At 39.4% G+C, this 24742-nt stretch overlaps 1 protein-coding gene across 7 annotated transcripts; it reads left to right on the top strand.

Moving 5' to 3' along the window:
* Positions 1-3063: 3063 nt before the first annotated feature.
* LOC131573061 (inhibitor of growth protein 3) lies at positions 3064-21826 on the top strand. 7 transcript variants are annotated; one of them, XR_009276123.1, is made up of 13 exons: positions 3220-5040; positions 5205-5276; positions 9384-9484; positions 10875-10940; positions 13044-13140; positions 15299-15370; positions 15644-15763; positions 17672-17829; positions 18196-18386; positions 19510-19702; positions 20205-20243; positions 20884-21120; positions 21218-21826. XR_009276123.1 is itself a non-coding variant. In XM_058826645.1 (13 exons), exons 4-13 carry the CDS (start codon positions 9389-9391, stop codon positions 20998-21000), a joined length of 1149 nt encoding a protein of 382 aa, XP_058682628.1. In that variant the 5' UTR covers positions 3224-5040; positions 5205-5276; positions 8980-9202; positions 9384-9388; the 3' UTR covers positions 21001-21826. The 7 variants fall into 7 exon arrangements, 6 of the variants coding, with proteins under 6 accessions (XP_058682631.1, XP_058682630.1, XP_058682627.1 ...); XM_058826645.1 differs by adding an exon at positions 8980-9202 and having other exon boundaries at positions 3224-5040; positions 20884-21826; XM_058826646.1 differs by adding an exon at positions 9096-9202 and having other exon boundaries at positions 3224-5040; positions 20884-21826.
* The last annotated feature ends 2916 nt before the right edge of the window (positions 21827-24742 follow it).

The raw sequence follows: 24742 nt of genomic DNA on the forward strand, positions 1-24742 counted from the left end.
TTTGAGTAGATTTTCTTGAGTCCAATACATGGAAGGTTCGTATTGCAATCTTCTCCTCAGTGAAAGGGAGAAAAAAATCCAAAACTATTAGCAGCAAGCAAGCATCTAATAAGTTCAAAATTAATCCCTAAAAGAACAGCTTTTCTTTTTTCAGTTAGGTTGAAATTAGTCAATTCTATAGAGACAGGGCAGAGTGAAAAAACAGATAAAGTATTCACACAAAGATGGATTGCTCATGTAAGCTTTATTTCCTTAGCAAGTCAGGATAAAACATTTCAGTGATTAATATATAAACAGCAATTGCTCATATCCTGCAGATATTCAGGAAATAACTGAAATCTGTGAGCAAATTTAACTGAGTCTGTAGCAGATTAACTAAAAGATGGAGATATAATTGCCTGAGTCTGTACACAAAGTCGAGCTGAAAGATAAATGGCAGTTCCATTTTCCTGTTGACTGTTAAATTATCTGGGGTCATGGATTTCCTTCCAGAAACAGGAATGTGAATCTCAGAATCCAAGAGAGTTTGTAATAAACAGAAAAGGAAACTGATTTCTCAAGAGAGATTACCATCCAGACACAATATTCCTGGGCCAAAGTTGCCCTTTTGAGAGATTGTTCCACAGAAGTGTGAAGTTCCTGCATAGTGCTGCACTAGACTAGGGTAATATTATGTACTTAAAACTCTGACACAGCTTTTTCCTATGATCCAACTTTGGATGGAGTTTCCCATCACATAAAGTTGATTGCTCAGAAAAAATACAATCATGCTGTAATCCTTACATAGCTCTCAGTCTCAAGACAATTCAGTTATTTAACTAATGTCCTCCAATAGCCATGGTGTGCAGTAGAGCAGGAATGATAGTTATTTCCTGCAAAGGGAGAGTGAGGCTGTGGGTGATGCCCCTGTAGCAGCAGAAAGGGTGGAATTTTGGAGATGGTGGAGTTCATGGCAGCTGGGAGGGACAGCTGGACTGCAAAACTGGGAGGACTGCAAAGACTGGAAAAAACAGCTGCAACAGCAGAAAAATAGCAGGCAACAAACAGGATGTGAGGAGGAATTACAAGAAAATAGTTGAAAGCATGTGAGGAGAGCAGCAGGCCTGATACTGACACTGGCAGCCAGAACTGCTGGGAATGCTGCAATCCACAACACATGCACAGCGCACCGTGGTGAATGGATTCTGGCCTGCCACACAGGACTGCTGTAGGGCAGCAGGAGCAGGTGCCAAAGAAAAACAAACTGCTAGTTTCTGGTAGTTCAAGAGCTAGCCAGGCTTGCAGTTTTAGGTGGTAGGCTCTCCACTTAGCTGTTGCTGTCTTGAAGTTCTTGTGAGAGCCCTCAGAAACATGCAGGTGTACATCTGCAACCTCTGTGTGCCACAGGCAGGGAGGCTCCCTTGTGAGAAACCAAAGCACAGGAACCTACCAGCAGTAGCAGAGACCTGGAATATCAATCTAGGGATGGGATAGGTAGATCTTTCCTGATATTTTCAAATAATATCATTAGAAGTGTGTCCTTCTTGAAAACAAAGAAACAAAAGCACTGTAAGTCCAGAAACACTGTATTAGATGAGAGTTAAAAATCAGAGTACTGAAATAAATACAAAACTGTGACAGTCTTAAATGGGTACAGAAAGCTCCAGCAATCATGCAGCTCCAGAAGATAGAATGGATTTGGAAGGAAGAAGCGAAGGGTGGTATTAACAGAGAGACAGCAGATGCAACACAAAGATGGAAATGGAGTTAATGTGTCAAACAGCTCTACACATGGGAAGAGATAGAATAAATTAGAATAGAAAAAGGACATTACAGGGATATGGAATGGGTAAGTGCAGAAGAGAGGGAGATTTGAAAATTTGAACCCTCATCTGAGAAATGTATATCCAAACATAAACTTATGTTTTTAATCAGCTTTTTTTTCCTGTCAGTTGAGAACTAATGAAACCTAAGCAAGCAATTAGCTTTAGGTAGATTACAGGACATCTGTAATATTCCTTTATGCCATCACTCCGTCACAGTGATGAAACATGATTTATATGAAACATTTGCTGGAGAAATGCCATCAACATTAATAATATTATATAAACAGGAGAAAACAGCAGCTCCAGTGGCCTCCCTTCACTTCTTGTGCTAAGCAGCCATGTAGTTACAAAGGAGTTTTTTGAGCAGTGTTGATTGCAACTCACAAATTGAATTTCTTTTTACCTTGAATTCACAGCTTGTGTTTAGTTCTTTTTCACTGTATTTGCATTCCAATAAACAGTCATTAATCCCTGTTTCCTTATCAGGAGCTGTTCTAATTAGGCTGTTCTAGAAGTTGAGTTAATCAATAGAGTTAATTCTTTGCATTTATAAACAGGAAGTTTTCTATTGCAAAACCAGTATTTTTTATGGTCTGTTGGCTTATCACTTCTTAAATGTCAGCCTAAACTCAGTGCCATTGGTATGTCATGATAAACAGCACTTACACAAGCAATCCTACTTAAGTTGGTGTGGCTAGTCATTTGACTACACAACATGAATTAGTATGGGCAGAAATGAAAAACATGAGCTTCTTCATTTGCCAAAAAAATACTAAAGAAGCCTACAGGTAAATAAATAAATTCCTGATTTCTTTTCAACAGATAGTGAACAAATTGAATTGTATTTCATTTGTAGTTTACCTCACAATTCCCTGCCATCTCTTCCTGTAATGCAGTACAGTGAGCAGCTTTTTGAGCAGGTCTCTGTTTCTATAACAGCCTCTCACATTACAATAAACCACTACACATAAACAGGGGGAACTCACACCTTGCAGACAGCAGCCAGCCCCACTAGTACTTTGTCATTCTGCTGGCATAGCTGAATTTCATTTTCCTGATTCACTAATAGACACAGGGCATACACCATTACTAATGGAAGTGACTGAGACACAGCCCCAAGAGCTGTGTTCCTTGGTCTCCTTGGTCTGGGCACCACAATACACATAAAACACTATGGCACAGTAGGCCTCATTGAGAATTTTGCTAGGTATCCCCAAGCTTGCAAAGACGAGAAGTTCCAATGTCTGTGCTGTCCTGGGATTTTGGTCATGAGGCAAATGGTAGGGACTTACTGTATGACAGTATTTCAGTTGTGGTTCTAATTGTGGTGTCTTTTTTTGCAGTATCGTTATTAGACATCAGCTGCATAAAACGTGCTCCCAAACATGTCTACAACTTTTTTTCTTTTTTTTTTTCAATCATTAAAGCCACAATTAAGCATAAAATAAAGTGATGCCATCTATCCAGATTTCCCCTAAATTCACCTAGCCTTTCTCCTACTGAATATAGCATGTCATTACTTTGCTGTGCTTTTGCATGGATTAAGTTCTCTCGCTGCATGTACCTCTTTCATTTCAGTAAATGCAGGCATTTACCTTCCCACGAAGGGTCAATCTTGTCTTTTACATACCAAACTGGGGCCATGCAATTTCTCACCCAAAACTGTTATGCCTACACTGGTGTGTCAGAAATAATATGGGAAAGTGATCTGTATGAGCAGTAATACAGAGATCATTTCCACTAGGGCTAACTGAGCTTAATGACCATCTAAAATCTGTTCTCATTTCTATGAGAGTAGTTGGTATTTCTGGTTTGGCAGTGTAAACTATGTGGCTGATGATGGAGTGAGTATGACACCATATTCATGCAGCACATTTTCCACCAAGTTGAAAAGTTATCAAGTGTTTTTGTTACACCTTTTTTATTCTCCTCCATCTTTAATGACAAAGGAATTAATACCCTTCAACTTGCTTGCTATACTGTGTGTATCCAACACATTACTACATCAGTCTTCATAAAGGCTACATACAAAATGTATGCTTCACTTCCCAAAATTCAGTCACCTTTAACTACTCACAATATTTGAACTTCAGACATAGGAAAAGTACCACTTTTCATTGGTCTTGACTGTCAAAAAGTTTTACTATCAAAAATAGCCAAGTTTTACTCATACTTGGATTAAGCATACTTGGCTACATTTGGCACAGATAAAGACATTGAAACAAAATGCACGGTGGGGAGCAAACCTGATCTGCTACCGCAATTCTTACATTAATTTACTTTCACTTGACATCACACAAGCCCCAAAGGTTTCTTTCCCTAGGCAATAAAACACATTTGTATGAATGCATCAGTCCATGCTTAAAGCAGTAAACAACAGCAATAGAAGAGTGATGAAAAAGACTGTTTGGGGGAATGAATGTGTGAAAACCCCCAGCCCGAAACACATGAAAGTGAATTACTGCAAGGAATATTGCAACTGGATGGCAATCAACGCTGTCAGCCAATTTTGGTCGTGCACTCTGAACAGTAATTCAGAAGCCCACGAACATTTCTCCTCTCCTAAGGCTGTGACCTGTGCTGAACGGAGCAGCTTTTTCACCTTGTGCCGTGAGAGATCACGGACCGAAGCAGTTTCATTAGTTTTGCCATTTCTTACGTTTTTAATGAACTATTGCCGGCTGCGAGCATTTAAAACAACAACGGACAAACAAAAGCCTCGACACTGCTCGAGAAGCCGCAAGTTTTCCCTTTCCGTTCGCCTGACTTGCGGCGCTGCGGTCGCGCTGGGGACGCTCCGGAGGGCCGAAAGCTGCTCCCAGGGAAGAGTCCCGCGGCCCCCATGGGGCGGGAGTGCTCCCATGAAGGCGGGAATGCTCCCACCCACGATCGCAGGATTGCTCCAGGCTCGCGGGCAGGGCCCGGGACCGCGGACGAGCCGGCAGGACAATGCCTGGCGGGACGCGCAGTCTCCCACCGGCTCGCCCAGCGCGGACTACGCTTCCCGTGAGGCCGCGCGGCAGAGCGCGGGCTGCCGTGTGCGTCACGGCGCGAGCAGCCAATCGCGGCGCGGCCGGGGCGAGCGCCGTCCGCCGCCAATGTTGTTTTCGCTGAGTCGAGGCGCTGGTGTTGTTGGCGGCGGCGCCATATTGGAAGGGACGAGCGCCCGCTCTCGAGCAGCCCCTGGGCGCGGGCCCGGCCGCCGCCATGCTGTACCTGGAGGACTATCTGGAGAGTGAGTGTGTGCGCGGCGGGGGCGCCGGGCGGCCGGGCACGGCCGGTGCGGGGGAGCCGGGGGAAGCCGCGGCGAGGAGGCGGCGCCCCCCCTCCCCCACGGCAGCGAGTGACTGACTGGCTCCCTCCCTCCCCCCTCTCTCCCGCTCCCCCGTGTCCCCGCAGTGATCGAGCAGCTTCCCATGGATCTGCGCGACAGGTTCACCGAGATGCGCGAGATGGACCTGCAGGTGCAGAGTACGTGAGTCCCGCCCCCTCCGCCTCCGCCCGCCCCCTCCGCGCCCGCCCCGCTCCGCCCCGCGGGCACCGGCCCCACCGCCGCGCCCCCGCCGCAGGGCGGGAGGGGCGGGAAGGCCGAGCAGCGGAGGAAGGAAGGAAGGAGGCGAAGCGGCGCCGCTCCGGCCCGCTGCAGCAGCTCCGCCCGCTCCCCCGCGCTGCCCCGGGGCGGTCGCGCCCCCTCCCCAGCCCTGCCACGGATCTCCGGCACCGCCGCTCGGGCCTGGGGGCGTCTCGTCGCCTCCCGCGGGCGAAGGCTCTGCCGAGCCGCCGCGACGAGGCGGGGGGCGGGACGCACGCCCCTGGCGCTGTTGCGGCAGCCCCCGACCCGCCCCAAGCCCCCGCCCGCCGCGCTTCGGCGCAAGGAGGGCCTCGGCGGAGCTACCTTCCAGGGCTTGTGCTGCTCCCCAAGGCATTTTTGGTGGCACGTCCCAAACTCTTTAGATTTTTGATCCCTAAGAGCAGTGATGGTGGTTTGGAGCATGAGTTATGTCCCACTCCTTCCAGTAGGCAGCGGCATGCTCTCCCTGAAACTTTCCAGCCAGCTCCCTAATAACAGTGTATGATGGGAAGATGCTATTTGCTCGGCTTGTTGTGTCCTGCCTGACACGTAGCCAAACATACTTTATATATATATATTTTCGGGTTTATACAAATTATATTTTACGTAAATGTCTTCTTTAGTATAAATATATATATTATACAAAATATATATTTATAAATACATTTCAGGTTTCTTTCTAGATGACTTTGTATCTAGCTGCTTATATCCCAATGTAATACACTTCATTAGGCTATTTTCAGGATGCATTGCTATTTAATGTTTTCCAATGCAATCTCATCTGGGACTTAGGTGTCCTGTCACACCCTGGGTAGCTGTTGTGGTCATTTAACACACAATATGGTTATCTATAACTGTGATCCAAAAGTATTCACTAATGAAACTGCTACTGCACAAAAGATGAGAACAATCATCAATGTGGAAGGGCCAGGCTATTGTAAAAGGGGAATGAGAGAAAGAGCAGAGATTGAAATAACAAGCAAATACCATATAGGAATACAAAATGCAGCACTAAGTGGGAACAGTTCTGTAGTATTTTAGAGTTATTTCCTTTGGATATTTGCTTTAGTGGACCCAGCAGGTCTGTTTAACAGATCACATTGACACATGTTAAACTGTCTATAGGATTTTTTGGTATATTATGACCTAAATGTTGTCTTGGGTTCAGTGCTTAAAGTTGTGGGAACAGTTATGACTCCTTCTGGGAGAAGTTGCTGTCACTAGGGAGCATGATGAGAGGGAATGAGCAGCTCCCTGACTTGAATAGTTCGGAATACGTTCACCAATTTTACTTCTGTTCCATAAGAAGGCAAAGAAGATGGTAGGGGCTCTTTTAGGTGTGTTAGAAAACTGAGGCAGCTAGCAACACCAAGACATCAGATTGTTATTTCCTCTGCCTAAACTGAGAATGACAAATAACACTCCATGTTGTATTATTTGAAGTAGTAAATGACAGTGAATATTGCTTACTAGGACCAGCCTTAGGTGTAGAGAAAAATTTTCTCAGACCTTGGTAATTCTGTGCTTAAAGTTGTGGGAACAGTCATGGCTCCTTCTGAGAGATAGTACCTCTGAAGTCACTATCACTAGGGAGCATCATGAGAGGGAGTGAGCTTGTGCAGTGATTGGCAGGGTATCCAAAGACATTTATTAAACTTCTGGACTAGCACCTCTTCAGCATAACTTGTCCAACTGCCTGATGCACAATACATGCAAACCTGGAGGTTGTTTGGTGTCTCAGAAGTACTTGAAAACAGTACTTTGATGAGTGATGCTGTCCCAGAAATCGACGTGATTTGTAATTCAGAGACATCTCTGCTGCTCTGCTTTAGTGTCAGTGTTGACTTTGTATTCTGTCGTGTTTGGAGCACATAGACCTGGTCTATTATTTCTTCCAACTTCGAACAGCAGAACCTGCCTCATTAGGAGTCAATCTGCTGTATATTCTGATAAGGTTGCTGTGGAAAAAGCAAATATCATCTGAGTTGGGACTTGGCTCTTGAGCTTTAACTGAGCTCCACATGAAGCATAAAATGTGTTTCTCCGTTTAAGTTAAAATCATGGATTATCAGGTTTTAATGGTAAAATGTTAAGATCTGGAAACAGGACTCTGTTATCATAGAATTTTTAGCAACTTGGGAAATTTGATCTAAGAAACTGTCTTGAGAATATAGTATAATGAGAAAAAATGGATGAACTTGAGTGTAGCAGAGAGAACTTTACATATAATTGGATAGATCTGACCTGCACTCGCCTTTGTCTTTTCTGCTCTTTCAGGAGAGACCAAGTTTCTGTGGAAATTTTTCCCTAGGCAGTTTCACACAGACTGATAACATGTCCTCAATAAAAAGTGAAGATACATTTTATCATTTCTTCTTTATGGAGCCACTAGAATAACTAACACTTAGGGTGTTTGTGCTCAGATAATAGGAGATAGAACATTTTGTCTGTTGGCTTTTTGGACCAAACTAGAGTCATTTGGTCGAAGAATAGAGATTTTAGAAGCCTCCATATAAAGTGTGTGCTTCTTGGCTAACTCTTCTTAATCTTCTCTACTTGGTGCAGGTGGAAAATGCTCATTGTTCAGGTTCTCCCACTTTAGCCTATTTTACTCCAGAACTGTTTGACTACTTTGTTCATCTGTGTCTAAATAAAGTTGATGTGAATTTATGTCAGAACTGTTATGGCTTGGGATTAATGGTGCTCTGTCCAGTCAGTTTTTAGGTTCCTCTTGGGTTTGATGCTGAATATTCCCAGCATAAGGAAGATTGATGAATAGTATTGATCATTTAGTTTGAATGATTTTTGGTCATTTATATAAGCAGTTCTAGCAGTGAATTTTCACAGAGTTAAGAAGACCCTTGGCCTGTTGGATTTTAAGAGAAAATCATACGGATTCATGAGCTTCTTGAACTAATTAATGAATTTTCATTTTGTTTTGGCAAGATGTGATCCAGTTTTAATGGTGGTTTCTGGAAAGTTTCTTAGGTGTTTTGCACCCAGAGCCTGAAGTTTGTAGGTGATTTGTGCATTGTCAGATTTAATTTAAAACTGATAGCTAGGCAATGTCACTGAGAATGCTGGGAAAAAAAACTCATTACTGTCATCTATGCTGACACTAGCAAGGCTGTCCAAGCTAGTTTGACTGAGGGAGCTGCATGTTTTTGGAAATATGCACTGTTGAGTGAGCAAGTGTCCAGCTGTTGAAATAGTAAACTCACTGGGAGAAGGCTGGAGGGGAAAAGGAAGGGAATCCCTGTTCCTGTCTCAATAAACAATGAAAAAAAAAACCTTGTGGTTGACATTTTCCTTTCTAGAGATAGTTAATGTTAGAAAATGGGTGGTTTTATATTTTTCCCCTTTACGATATTTCTCAACTTCATAAGTGAGAATCCTGTCCAAATAATACTTCATCAGTGCATTTACTCCTCTGGGGGTGGAGGGAATAATTTGTGAGTGCTTTCAATTTGCCCTGACCCTTCCTAGCAAACAATGGAGAGGCCCTGGACTTAAAGGCAGTGACTTTGCTCTTCAGTTGGTCTACCTTTTTGAGACACTAATTTTTTTCAATTATTTGGTTTTGTATTTGACTGTTTCTCTTAGGAGAACATTTTGTTTCCTGCTCAGTTTGTAACTGGCTAGAATGTTCCAAAGTCAGCAGTCTAGAGCCCTGGGTGAGGAGTTTGGGTCGTGCTTTAAGTCACTACCACTGCTCTTAGGGACAAAAAACCTTTAGAACTTGGAGTCCTGCCTGTCCCATGCTGGAGAGCACAAGAACCTTGATGAGAATCCTACCAGAATGCAATTCTGCTTCTTGGAAATTAAGGTAAATATTTCCCTCCGCTGTCCACTGTTGCTTGATTGTTTTGGTTTTTTCTTTTTTTTCCTCTCTAATAGTTTGCACCTCAGTCCTGTCAACTTTGTTTGAGAAAAAAATTTCCCCTTATTTTCTAATGTTTGTGTACATGAGAAGGTAACATTTGTCTCAATCTTTTCCTATGCTACAGATGCAATGGATCAGCTTGAACAGAGGGTAAATGAGTTTTTTATGAATGCAAAGAAAAACAAACCTGAATGGAGAGAAGAACAAATGACATCAATCAAAAAAGTAAGGATATCAAGAGAGTGGGTCAGATTTTTCTTTTGCAAACTAAAACAAGCTTAGGAACGAATAGTTTATGATTGATGGGAGATTTCAGTGTTCAGAACTGTGCCTTCCTTTGGGCTTTCATAGAGGTGGATGGAACTGCCTTGGAGGAGAAGAGTGAAAGGTTTCTTTGGTCAAGTATTTCTCTCAAGTTTTACTGAGTACTTGCTAGCATTTAAAAAAAATGTAATCCTGAAATGGTGAGGAAGCCTGGTACTAAATTTAGAGCTCAGATTTTTTGTTTCTGTTTGCATGATATGAAGTTACCCAAGTTAATTTGCTTTCTTCTAGAGGATATTTTTCAAGCTTAGATTCAGCATTTCCTGTGGTTTTCTGTTTGTGTCCTTCTACACATTATACATATTGTCTATGTAGCTTGAGAGAGAGAGGAGTAAGAACATGAATATGAATGTGTTCTGTGTTATCCTTCAATACTGGAGCATTGGTGGGGGTATTGTTAGCAATGTAGTCCATCATTTTGTCAGGAGAAACTCCTTTGTAATCTCCTACAGTGGCTACTTCAGCCCCTAACTTGGATAGGGGTTGTTTTCTTCTTTAATTAATGCAAATAGATTTTTAAATTCTAAAAAAGAAAAAGGTCAGAGCTCTGACTTCACTACAATAAATGAAAAATTTGCTTTTGACTTTAGTTGAATTAAAACTTCAAGTAGTTTTCACATAAGATAGTTTTCACTATCCAGTGGAAGCTGAGAATTAAAAGACAGCAACATTTGTTCAAATCTAAAGTAAAAGCACTTGAAAACATACCTTTTTTAAAAAAAAGTTTTGTCTGTGGATTTTTATTGGTTAGAGAAGTCTTTTGGATTGTTTTAGTCAAATTATTTGGGACGCACTTATGAGTTAGAGAAACTTATTTTAAAGTAATTTAGATGATACACAATATTATCTCTGTTTAACTAGAGTGCTGGAAAGTCCTCCCCACAGAGTACTTCTGCATCATTTTGAAGAGCAGTAGGATTTGTGGTGGTCCTGAAGTAAAAGACACTATCTTATTTTAAGTCTGTAGCATGATGCTGTGTAATATAAAATAAATGCAAGATTGTTTCATTTCTTGTAGCATTTCTTGCAGAAATCTAAATACTTTTCTAGTAGGAAGTGTCCCCATCTTGTAATTTGGCTTTTTCTAACACAGAGAAAATAAACTGGCATATATTGTCTCTCATTTAAAATTCAGATGATTGTTGTTTTCAGTAAAATTTCAGTCTTTCTGAAAACTGACTTCAGTTTGTCCTTTTGACTTTTATTTTGTGCTTCATAACATAACATAGCTTAAACTTACTGAAATTAATTCAGTTACATTCATATTTTTAAAAAATTCTCTTTATAACAGGATTATTATAAGGCTTTGGAAGATGCAGATGAAAAAGTACAACTGGCTAATCAAATATACGATCTGGTAAGTGGACTCAAGACTTGTGGTGAATTACCTAAATTTATTCACTGGAAAGTTCTAAGCATTTTGATAAGCACTGCAGCCATGCGTCCTGTACTTTTATGTCATTTACATGCAGATGTTTTGCCGGTGAAAGAAACATTTAATATTTTATTGACTTTTACAAATTTTGGGGGTTTGGGTAGTAAGCATCACTTGAATATAAAACAGATAAATAGTGTTAGAACTCATAAGGTTTTAATGCATGGTTTTGGCCTGTTTAGGAGACTGGTTGAGAGAATCCTTTGGGATATAGTGTTGAGGAGTCCAGGAAGGCTGGACATTCTTCAAGAAGGAAATCCTAAATATATAGGAGCAGCCCATGCCCATATGGCCAAAAGAGAAGCCAGCAGGGAAGATGACCAGCCTGGCTAAATTCAGAGCTTTGACTTCAACTTGGGGGGGAAAAAAAAAAGTGTATCACCTTGGGAAGAAGGGGCAAGCAACTTGAGAGGGTTACAAGGATTTTATGAGGTTATGTGGGGAGATAGAAGGGCCAACACCCAAGTAGAACTTTATCTGGTTACTGCTAGGAAAGACAAAAATATTTTTAAAAATATATCAGAAATAAAAGAAGGGCTATGGCAAATTTCCATCCTTTACTGGATACAGAGGTAAACATTGTGATGGAGGATGCAGAAAAGGCAGAGATACTTATTGCCTTCATCGCTGCAATATTTAATAACAAGACCAGTTGTCTCCAGCGTACCAGCCCCCTGAGCAGGAAGAATTGGGTGGGGAGCAGAATGAAGTCCCCTAATTCAAGGGAGGTCAGCAACCTGCTGTGCCACTTAGACACACACAAGTCTAGGGCTGTGATGGGATCCACCTCACAGCACTGAGGGAGATGGTGGAAGAGGTCAGTGAACCACTTTTGGGTGTTTACCAGAGATCCCAATTGACTGAAAATTAGCAAATGTAATGCCCATGTACAAGAAGGGTCAGACAGAGCAAGGAGTAAGGGCCTGTCAGCCTGACTTCAGTGCTGCGGAAGGTCATGGAGCAGATCATCCTGAGTGTGATGACACAGCACAAGCAGGACAACCAGGGGATCAGGCCCAGGTAGCATGGGTTTAGGAAAGGCAGGTCTTGCTTGACTGACCTGATACTCAATAATGAAGTGACCTGCTTAGTACATGAGGGAAAGGCTGTGGATGTTGTCTACCTAGACTTTAGTAAAGCCTGTTTCTTACAGCACTCTCCTGGAGAAGGTGGCAGCTCTTGCCTTGGGCAGGTGCACTGTTCACTGGGTAAAAAATTGGATGGATGACCAGACCCAGAGAGGGGTAGCACAGGATTTAAAGTACAAAGTTTATTTATTTTACATTCTTCAAGTGAACAGAACCTGCAAGCCAGGCTACATTCAATTATAGAAGACATAAGACAACTGCTTTTGTTCACTACAACTAGCCAAAAGTTTGTTCTAGAAGTTGGAACTTCCCCTTTTCTTTTGCTTAGCTGGTAACTGGAAAAACCTCCCAGTTTTTAATAAAGACAGGTAAATTTTGCTGTATGATTACAGACATAGAAAGCATTTGGAATGTGATGTTTCTTTTCATGATAGTGAGTTGAGAATTTTTTTGGTTAGTTTTTAATACCCAAGAGCACCTCATAGTTTACTGAAACACACAGAAGTCATTGCTTTCAGTTAATACTCAGAACACACTGAATTTTCTGGTGTTTATAGTGGCACACAAATTGCACACAGATTTCAGTTCAGAGCTTGCAATTTCCTCAAAGCAACCCAATTTCTACTAAAGTCCACGTCATGTACTGTTATTTCTCTTCCCCTTCGTATTTGCATAACCAGAGCACCTCCAAGTCTTCTTCATTTTTATTTCTGAAAAGAAGTGTCTTGGAGCTTTGCTTATGCTATTTTGGTGTTAACAGTAGTGTCTGTGCTGAGTGAGGGAAGTGGAGGTGGCCAAAAAGATTGCTTCTTGCATTATTATGCTGCATGGCACAAAATTGCTGGAAGGGAAATACTTAGCAAGCCTGTGATTGAGGACATAGATATTCATGTCCCAGAAGTGGATGTTATTTATTTTTGCTTCATCTAACAAACAGGTAGACCGTCATTTAAGAAAATTGGACCAGGAACTCGCTAAATTTAAAATGGAACTTGAAGCAGATAATGCTGGAATTACAGAAATATTAGAGAGACGTAAGTATGCATGATTTTCTTTAAGAACTTAACAGACTTTCTGTCAATTCAGAAAATTCAAGTATCATACACTTGTTAGTGGCTGACAGTATTTTCACCTGTGTTTTAACCCACTTCTCATCAGTTAGTTAACAAAATTTTAGTTTCAAGCTCAATTTATACCAGTGAAATCAAAATACAGCTGACTAAGTAGAATAATTTTTTCACACAACTGTTGTCCTTGTGAATTGGTACAGTGAGATACATAATTCTTTAAACCTGTTTTTAATGACTGTAGGTATTCAGCCAAGTACTTTGGCCTAAGCATGCCGCCTACCCAGTTGCAAGGGTACCTTTTTTTCCTTGAGCTGATTGCCACCAAACCAAAGAGGGTCATTATTTTAGTTTTTCATGTACTTGGTGGTTTTCTTTTTTAAAGGGGTAAGAATGGGTTGTTCTGTAATGGGGCAGTGAAGGAAAAGCATTTTAGGTAAGAAACCTGCATGTTAAATACAACCATGCTTGTATTCAGAATGTGAATAAAAATGTAAAGTTACAGCTTTTTTTGCCAGCTTGGTGTAGAAGAATCTGGATTTTCTGTACTTATCAGCATTTAGACATCAAATTCAAATGTGATCGTGATAAATTTCTAAGTTGATTTAACTACTGTGATTATGGAGGCAGTGGCTGTCCTTATAGCCAAAGATAGTGAAAATTGACTTAAGTCACTTGGGGATATTAGGAATAAGTATTCTCTCTTGGAACTTTTTGTGGCCGTGTTGTATAAGCTGGGAGTTCAGGACTATTTTATTTGTAATTGCTATTACAAATAACAGATACAAAAAAAGAATACTCTAAATGAAATGCTATTAATTAACTAGCAATTACAGAAAAGGACTAGTTTATTTTATTTAAATCACAGCTGATTTTAGAATGTGATGCTACCATCTGTTGAACCATGTGTTTGGAGAGGTTGCTAGATAGGAGTTCAAGAATTCAAAATAGAGAAGTACTAGACTGCATGTTGCATCTTTAAGATTTGATTGGATTGAGGGTTTCCTTTCTTTGTTTTTAAATAAAGCTAAAAGTAGAAGACTCTTAATATTTTTAGCTTTCAGAATAAATACATAAGATTGAAGTCCCGCCAGAGGGCAGCCTTTGGGCAAGTTCATAATGTGATTGAAGTTCGCTCAGCCAAAATAGCTCCTTATGCATTGATTCTCTTCTAGAATAATTATATTTAAACTGTTGTAATACTTATGTATTACTTATATACTCATGTATGTCAGTGCTTTTTGAAAGTACTTGAAGAGGTAAAGAAATCCTGAAGCTACAGATTTTGAAAAATAAATGTGAATTGCTTTCTTGTTTTGTCTTCTGTGTAAATGTAAGTTGGTAGGTATCAGAACTACTTCAAAATCTTTTTCTTAGAGATTGATGAAAAAAGTATTGTATATTGTTCTAAGTTTATAGTCGAAGTCTGTCCTATGCTGTGATTATTTTGCCTCATCTTACAAGAAATGTTATTCTTAGATATATACTTGGATTTATGCCCGTCTGACTTTTTCTTTTTTGGAGGGGAAGAGGGGGGTGGGGTTTGTTGTTGTTTTGTTGGTTTTGTGTATTTTTTTTGTTTTGTTTTGTTTTCTTTTTATTTGTATTGTTGCTCTTTTATTTTGAATGTTAAAATCTGGATGATGATCTGCAGCCCTTTCTTTTGAAAGTTAAGTCATGTTGAAAGATGAAACTGCTGTTTCTTGAGATTTGACTGTGACAAGGGGGACTCAGTGGGACAAGATGCCTTCTTTGCACCGTTTATATTGTTCAGACTAAAGTTCATATGTCTGTAGATTGTCAGTAGTTTTGGTGCAGCCATTCTGCATCTTATTTGAGTAAGTGGCATGTTGAGGGCAATGTTGTTGGTTCTTCTTGTTGGCCTTGATTTTAAGTTCTTGATTTCAACAGCTGGACCATAGCAGTCACCAATTTTTATTTGAGAACTAATCTCACTGGCTCCTGGTTGTACTGTAGAAAGGGTTTCAATTCTAACAAAAATTCTTTTGATTAAAATAAATATAACTGTATGGTGATTTGGTTAATATTTTAAAGATTCCTTTAGTATGTAAAAGTTAAATCAGTGCCAGCTCTCAATTTTTGTGTCCTCTTACCTTCCTCTTAGGGTCACTGGAGCTGGATACACCAGCACAGCCTGTGAATAACCATCACTCCCATTCTCACACTCCAGTAGAGAGTAAGTACTTGAAACTTATATAAAGATGGCCATATTTTATGTTTCCTTTGGTTTTTTTGTTGAGTAGTATCAGGAAAAAGATGGTTCAGAACTTTCTTCCCTCCATCATTGCAGGGAGAAAACAAAGCATAAGAAATGTTAATAATGTCTGTTAAGAAGAAGGGCAAGATGAAATAGGTTTTGCTGGTGGGAATTAGTTGAAAGTGGTAGCATAATTTGACTTTCAAGCCAAATAGATTTTACATATAAGTTCCCTTCATTTATTTCATTTAGAAAGGAAACACAATCCATCTTCTCACCATAGTACAACAGATCATGTTCCTGAAAAGAAGTTCAAATCTGAAGCCCTTTTATCTACCCTGACTTCAGACGCTTCTAAAGAAAATACACCAGGTAATCCTAATTGTCTTTCATTTCATTGCTTTTTAATCAGAAGAGAAACTTTATTACATTTGTGAGTTAGTCTTCTCAATTCACAGAATCATGGAATAGGTAAGGTTGGAAGGGACCCAAGTGGGTCATCAGGTCCACCCTCCCTGCTCAAGCAGGGCCATCCCAGAGCACACAGCACAGGATTTTGTCCAGACAGTTCTTGACTATCTCCAGTGAGGGAGACTCCACAGCCTTTCTGGGTGACCTGTTCCTATGCATCCTCTCCTTTGTGGCCACCTGCACAGTAAAGAAGTTCTTCCTTATATTCAGTTGGAACTTCCTGTGCATCAGGTTCTGCCCATTGCCTCTTGTCCTACTGCTCAGCACCACCCAGCAGAGCCTGGCTCCATCCCCTTGGCACCCTCCCTTCAGATACTGACAGACAGTGATGGAGTCCCCTCTCAGTCGTCTCTTCTCGAGGCTGAACAGACCCAGCTCCCTCAGCCTTTCCTCCTAAGTGATCACCTTATTTTCACTCCACTGGACCCACTCCAGGAACTCCATGTCTCTTGTACTGAGGAGCCCAGAACAGGATACAGCACTCCAGACACAGCTTTCCTAGGGCTAAGGAAAAGGTCAGGATCACCTTCCTCAACCTGCAGTGCTCTTCCAAATGCACCCCAGGAGCACCACTGGGCTTCTTAGCCCCGAGGGGACACAGATGGCTCAGGGACAGTTTGTTGTCCACCAGGACCCTGAGGTCCTTCTCCACAGCATGGCTTTTCAGCAGGTCAGCCCACAGCCTGTGCTCTTGCATGCGGTTATTCCTCTCCAGGTGCACTGCACTTCCCTTTGTGAATTTCTAGACCCTGTACCATAGATAATGACCTCCTGGGATCTGCCATTCAGCCAGTTCTCAGTCAGAGGCTGATACCCCTTTCCCTAGGATTTTCAGTCACTTGAAACATGAGAAATTGTAGGCATTCTTACTCAACTGTGTTGTCCATTAAGTGTGTCTGCTTTGTTGTCATTTAACAGCTGTATGATGGCTGTTTCTTTTTATTTACACTTTGAGGAGGGTAACAGTACAGTTTTGTTCAGCTAGTAGTAGAAATATAAGAGATCATTACACTAGTTTTGGAAAAACTGCATACAACAATTTCCAAAGAAAGGGAAAAGAATTTTCACATCTTTTTTTTTATGAGTTGGTCTGAAAATAAAATTATTTAATGTGTTGTCTATGTCAAAAGAGAAGCCTTTTTGAATAGCAACTAAAAAAACCTAAACCTTTCTGCCTATTCTCAATACTAAGGTGTTTCATAGTTTCTTTTCTGAAAATAAAAGACTAAGGAGATACAGTAAATCAACTACCTCAGTAATGTTTTTCAGTTTTAAGTAGTTTTAGTCATTTCTATTTCAATTTTTTTTTGAAGAAACTTCACATGAGGCTGCCAAGAAAATGTAGCTATATTTGAGCAGCTGTCATTCTGCAGATGACCCTAGAAACTGTGTTGCATTAAAACTGATCTGTGATTTTTAGAATTAAGACTGTTGAAACTTTTACTTCAGAAACAGTATAGGTGCATAATCATTCTCACCCTCTTCTTGATGATTATAGTAGTGAGAATTGTTTCAATATAGGTACAGCAGCTGCATCTGTTCTTCAACAGCTTAGTATTATAGTGAGAGCTGTCTTTCTAAAAGGTCTCCTTGCACATGAGGATAGATAGGGAACAAACTTCTTTTTTTTTTCCCCGTAAACAAATACTGTCTGTGTCCAATTACTTTTAAAACCCTTTTTCCATATGATTAGACTACTCTGATGCATAAACGGAGTTCCTACTCTTTCACTGGTTTTCATATAACTTCTTAAAATGCAAAGGAATTTAGTTTCATTTTGAATTTCATAAATGTGTTCTATTCATCAAGGGTGTCGAAACAGTAATTCATCATCCTCTTCAAACAATGCATACAATACAAACTCTTCTCAACCATTGGCATCATATAACCTGGGCTCATTATCTTCAGGATCCGGGGCCGGTGCAATTACCATGGCAGCAGCTCAAGCAGTGCAAGCCACGGCACAGGTAATGTCAAAATATTCTTGTCATTCTGCCATCCACTTAAGATTAAGAAGAAAGGCTAGTGACTGCTTTTTTTATTTTTTTTTTAAATCTGAATTCCCATGATCACTTTCGGCTGATGTGATTCAGTTTTTATATTAGAATTTTATTAATACGCAACAGTTTCATCCTGTACAACTCGCCTAAAGGGACAGCCTGTTTTCTGACTTTTCCTGGAAGATACTCACATTAGATATGCACATTTAACTACCTTCTGTACATAATTTCATTAACAAGGTAACGAGCGAACCTGTGCATATCATTGGCAGTTAGCAACTTTATGTAGGAGCTTTGTTGTGTAATCTGATACAGTGTCAGTCTTCCTTTCAGATGAAGGAGGGAAGACGAACATCCAGTCTAAAAGCCAGCTATGAAGCATTTAAGAACAATGATTTTCAGCTTGGAAGAGAATTTTCATTGTCCAGAGATTCAGCTGGATATTCATCATCAGCTCTGGCATCTACATTAACGCAGACGTTAAGTTCATCAACCACAGATTCACGAAGTGGTAGAAAAAGCAAGTAGGTTTTCTGACTTGTTGATTGCAATTACAACTTGTAAGACTGCTGAGCTTTCTTTTAAAAGGTCATGGGCTGCATTAGAAATACATTGTATTTAATATCCCTGGGCGGGAATCAGCAGAAGGTTACTCCCTGCTGGCCATTTTTTGTTCAGGGTTGTGTTCTTTAGTCCTCCCACTTCTTTTTCTTCAAGCAAACTCACTCCATTGACTTGCTTTTTTATCTGAGATACAATCAAGTTTCTTCCCTCATTTGTTTTGAAGAGATTTGATCTAACAGCAAATGTTGGGAATTACTCTGCTATGGTTTGTAGATGGTTTTGAAATAACCTGGATATCTGTTTGATGTCAGGTTTACTTGAAACTGGTGCCTTCTAATGACTGACCCTCTAGACAGGGAATGAATTTTATTTCTGATTGAAATGAAGTTTTAAAACATTTTTAACAACACAATGTTACAACATTCAACAATCAGAACTTGTACTTGGAAGAATTTGTCTCATCCCATCTTTTTAAATTGACTTTTTTTTTTCTTCATTCAAATTTGTGTGTGTTCACAACTCAGTTAATAATGCTGTTTTAGAATAATTTTTCATCTATGAATATCTTCGATGTCAGGTCTGACCTATAAGCAAAAGCAGAGAAATTTTATTCTGGCACCATTCCTATGAAGTGATTGCTGATGCTTGAGTGGAGATTAACAGAGAATCAGTCATCTTCAAAACAGTTATCTATTGTACATGACATATGACGTTATTTGTATGTAAATTCCTGTTTTATTGGTAACATAATTTTTATAAGGACTTGACACCAAGGCTGCTGATGGCAATCTTTGTGAAGAAAAGCATTTGTTTAAGCCACTTGACAGTTTAGGGCTGTTAAATTCCATTGATTAGAACAGCGTGTCTTGCACTTGTAAGCTGGTCTGACTTGTTTCCTTTTCCAAGAGCATTCAGTGGGCGCATTCCACTGCTTGCAGTGGTTGAATGAAATGTGATAGTGGGATTTGGGATTTACATTCTGCAGTATCTCAGAGCCAGTGAAGTACTTGTTTAGTGATTCTTTCACTTGGCAGAAAATAAATCATGCATGCTGTTTTTTCCTTTTTTTCTACTCTTCCTCAGAAACAACAACAAATCCTCAAGTCAGCAATCCTCATCATCATCATCTTCTTCCTCTCTATCATCATGTTCTTCTTCATCTGCACTGGCACAAGAACTGTCTCAGCAAACAGCAGTAATACCAGAGTCTGATTCTAATAGCCAGGTTGATTGGACCTATGATCCAAATGAGCCACGTTACTGTATTTGTAATCAGGTAAGGATGGCCTCCAAATTGAAATACAGCTACAGCTACCATTTTGATGTAGCTGAACTTCCTTCTCTGAATGCTAATTTTGAAAAAAACTGTATTTTTACTCTTGAACTTCTGATCTGTTTTTATTTACTTACTGGTGATATGAATCATGAACTGTTGAAGCTAAAAATAGTTAATTTTTTTAGTGATGTGATAGATATCCATGGAGAGTTTTAAATCTAGTAATGGAGACTTCAGGAATAATTAAACTAAAAATTGAGGGGGTTCACAGTGAATTAGTTTTTCATCCAATCTGAAATATGCAGATGTATCTTCTTTTGCATAAACAGTTTTTGAAAATCAATTCACTATGAACATGATGGTGTTTGGGTTGTGTAACAAAAGTAAAATGAAAATGTTGTTACTGCTATTAATGGAAAAAAACTCCTCAAAGGAAGAAATTTGAATGATGGCTCCTTGAAAATATTAATTGCTAAGGGTTTTTTTTTCCTTATTTTACTAGGTGTCCTATGGTGAAATGGTAGGCTGTGATAACCAAGATGTAAGTAAAAAAGTTCAAAGGGTTCATGAGAGGTTTTTGCATATAACTACTGCTTGTAGGAGTTGGTTTTTTTTTTTTAGAGTTTGTTTTTGAGTAGAGTTTTTTAGTGGAAAGTGCATATGATTTGAAACATCCTTCAGGAAACTCCTCATCTTTCCACACAGCTCAGGTTGTTTTAGAAAACTTCAGCCTTTGCTAGGTTCAAAATATCCTTTATTTTCCCTGCTTCAAAATATCCTTTATTTCTGTGACATTTCAGCTATTTCAGTACTAATAAGAGTTGTCTTTTTCAAATAAAAAAGTTTTCAAAGAACAGTTGAATATAATCATGTGTTTACTGAGATAACTACATTTAAACAGAAGTGAGTGATAAGATTATTTTGTCAAACTATTTCAAAGCATAGCATAGTTATTTTGCTCTGTGAGTCCATATATGACTCCCAGAATTTTTATCATTTTTCTTAGTGTACTGAGTGTATGTTGCAGATCCTCCCCTCTCCTGGTTTTGTCCTGTGACTTGTGTTAAATGCATAATCTATGCTTTCCACTCATGTTTCATTTTCTAGAATTCTATTTGTGATAGGCATTTTGAAAAAAAAACAACCAAGTCCCAAAACCTCTCTTTTAACTCTTTTTATAGTGCCCTATTGAGTGGTTCCACTATGGATGTGTTGGACTGACAGAAGCACCGAAAGGGAAATGGTACTGTCCACAGTGTACAGCTGCAATGAAGAGAAGAGGCAGTAGACATAAATAAGTTTCTTCATCTGGAAAAGAATTGCATACTAAAGGTTTTATAAAGGACTTGGGAGGAGAGGGGCAACTCTCACCACACTTCCTTGCAACCACTGAAGAGTAACATAGCAATCATAGAATGGTATGGTTGGAAAGGACTGTAAAGATCTTCTAGTTCCAGCCCCCAGTCATAAGATCTTGAACTATTGGTTTTGCTAAGTCATGTTTTAATATTGTAGGTAAATTATTTACGCACCTTGATGTGCTACAGATACTATTCCAGTGAGCCTTGGATTGTTCCAGTGGCCAACATATGCAGACATTTGTACTATCAAACCATTTTCTCTAAGCAGTGGGCATTCTACAATTACTCAATCTTCCAAAAATTCCGGTAAGTCAAGATTTTAAATGTATGTTTTATATACAACAGATATATTCTGCTGCATGTACTGTACTCAAGAGCTGTTACGTAACACTATGTATATTAATAGTGCAAAAAGTCAGTGCTTCTGAAAGGAAAAAGAGACAGTTTTTAAAATGCCTTTATAGCTTTGGTTCTTTATGAAACTTAATTCAGCAGGCTGAAGAAAATGGTTCTTGTATACAGCGGGCTGTTGTCCTTTAGGGTACTTGAGTATGTAAAAACAAAAATAATGCTGTAGAATAAAACAAACTTGTGCCATTAGTCTTTATATGTTTCTGCTCCAGAGAAGGCGGGGGCCATAAGAAGAAAAAAAGGTGTTAAAGTGATGATAAATTTTTATACCAAATGTGTTTATTTTTTTGTGCAAGTAATCCTTTAAATTTGAATTGTATTAGGTGTAAAATAAAAGAATCTCAACTCCTCAGATTAATGTTTTCTGTACATTTGTCAAAAAAAGATCTGTCACTGAAATGGTTTCACAAACAAATTGCCTTTTTTTTTTTCTGTGGCTCTTTAATGCTGCAGCGCCAAACAGAAAGATGGGGTTTATGCCTATTTTCTCCTTCCTCCTGCTTTCCACTATTAAAAAACATGCTTTCTCTTTTAAAGATTTTACTTCAGCCCCTGGTTAGGCTGAAAGGCTGTGGCTGTGATGTGCTAGCTTTCCAGACCCATGAAGAGAAGAGAGGGAGAGAAGCAGTGTTCCATTGCATGACCATGCAAATAGTGCCAAGGGAATAAAAACAGATAGGTCCATTAGTAATAAGAGTATGTGCAGAGAATGAAACCAGGCTTCTGTCACAGCATGTTTTTCCAAAATGGAAAAAGTAGGCATTTAAGGTCCATGAACTCAAGAAAAGTAGACATGTAAGAAAGGAAATATGATTATGGATAATAATAAAACTTTGGCAAAAGAATAGGATAGAAGTTGGTGGAAATAAACAACAGCGAGGAGCAGCTAACTAAGGTTTCCTTGAAACTAGGAACTCAACCCACTGTGTATATATTTCTGTGGAAATCTCAGTCCCAAAAAAAACACTTGAAGACTAGAATATCTGGTTTTAAGTGAGGCTGTTGAGACAGTGGAGATAACAAGTGTTTGTTCTGTGGGAAACTGGTGCCATGCTATGAATTGAAATTAAATAAGCAACCAGTAATCTAGACTTACCTTGTACTGAATGTTTGTCCCAAGGGCTATGAAGTAAGTTCCTTGAGAATTAAGACTGTGTACAGCAAAATCTTTCATTCTGCTGGTAACCTAAGATGGTACCAAAAGTACAAATGCAAAATAAAATTTCATTTTTTAGTGTGAATATTGGATTGCTGTTTCTTTGGGAAATATAAATTATTTTTTCATTGAGAAATTATAGAACTCACAAGAGGAAAAAAACTTGTCCTTATTAGTAAATTAGTATTTTGTGCCAAGAAAACAGAAATGGACAAATGTAAAAATGTGGGAAAGAATGCAATACCTAAGTCAAAGGTGTAAAACAATAAAACCTGTATATACTTTTGTTTTCTAAATAGGAAGCCTGTAAGTGAAGCTCACAGTTCAGGAGGTAATGAGACTGTAAAAGTACTGAGCAGTGTGAGTAGTTAAGTATTGAGAGAGTTCATGCTTCATGGTCAATACAGTTGCTGGACACTGCCCTGAGTAAAGAAGTACAGGTGAAAAGTTTCTCATTAAAGCTTCTTTTAAAGCAGTGATGCACTGGTTGAAGAGTGGGCATCCCTTGATTGGGACATCCACACTGCTATTTGCAGAATAGAATCCTGAAGAGTAAAGGAATAAATATCCCCAACACACACTGCCAAAGAAGAGCAGGACTTTGCTACTCCAGAGTTACATAAGAGATCAGTTAGAGGCCTAAATAGTAACATAATCTTAGTTATGTATGTTGTTTTCTCAAAAAAAAAACCCAAAAATGGAAAGTGCTAAAAGCATCAGACCAATCTAATGACAAACTGTCTGATAAAGTGGAAAATGTATTTCAACATTTTGCTAAAATTATGTAAATATAAAATAATATATAAAATAATACTTAGATCTCACTTTACCTGCAGCTGAGTCCTCTGAAGTACCTATTACTCTGTAGGAAAGTGATTTTGAAATTATCTAGTAATTTTATGGAAACTTCACTGTTCAGCAGCAGGTCACACAAGTGCTGAGAATAATGCAGTAGGATATAAATAGAAAAGTTTTATCCTGTTTAAATTGATGGTGCAGTTACGTCAATGTAGTGTAAAGTTCTGGTCTGCTCTGTTACAAAAAGACAGCAAAGCTAGGAAAAAGCTCAAATTGGAGGGTCAAAGCTGTATAATGACAACACAGCTAAGAAGCAGATGGATTGTCTGTGACTCTTCTGGATGGGAAAGAGGCAGCTCCATGAGGACGCAACAGGGATCTGTAAATTCAGAAGTGATGTGGAAAAGGTATGTTTTGATAGCAGTGGTATGGAGGCAGCCAATCCAAAATGAAAAAATGAGCAACATTTTTTCACATATGGCATGTTTACATCACAAAATGGGACATACAGCTAAGATACTTGGATCAGAAGCTCACAGAAGATTGATCAGTAGAAGTCAAGAGTTTGTAATGAGGGAAGTGTTTGTGGCTGCCTCTGACTGTCCTAGAATCCTCTGACACTCACTGAATGCTGTTTGATACCAGACACTACGTTAGGAGAACTTCTGCATTAGGCAGTGCAGTTTCTTTGAGTTTCACATTAATGTTCCAGCATTTGGGTGAACTTTTAGGATTTTAAGTTTTTGTAGTACCACAAACTGAGAACCAATGTGCTAAGCACTGTAATGGAACAAAACATTGCCTATTCCTCATAAAGAGTATTGTCTGTGTGCACTGGGGAGCTATGACTTCTAGTTTATTTTAGATCTGAAATGAAAAAGGGAGAGGAAATACATTAATGGGTACTAATCTGAAAATCCCACTAAGTTGACTGTCTGAATAGCACTGGAAAATTTGCATTCTTTACCAAACTTTGCAAAATGTTATTCACACAAAGATCAGAAATTCTGAGGTTTGTTTCACTTTTCTGTTCTGCCTCACCAGGGAGGTACTTTCCACTGTGAGTTGGCTTTTTTTGGCAAGTTTTTTTCATCTCCTTCCTCATTCTGTGGGAATGTCTGGACCATACATTTTTCTTCTTCAACAGAGGTGGCCTTTACCTTGACAGCAGAGAGTTCAATTTTTTTAGGCTGAAGTCTCTGAGAAGCAAAACTGTGAGAGGAATAAGGCTCTGAGTTTTTACATTCTCTTCAGGGTATACATGAATAAAGTTAGGCCACACCATATGAACATATCCCTTCAGTTTTGTTACTC

The sequence above is a fragment of the Poecile atricapillus genome, chromosome Z (genome assembly GCF_030490865.1).
Source record: "Poecile atricapillus isolate bPoeAtr1 chromosome Z, bPoeAtr1.hap1, whole genome shotgun sequence".
Taxonomy (NCBI): domain Eukaryota; kingdom Metazoa; phylum Chordata; class Aves; order Passeriformes; family Paridae; genus Poecile; species Poecile atricapillus.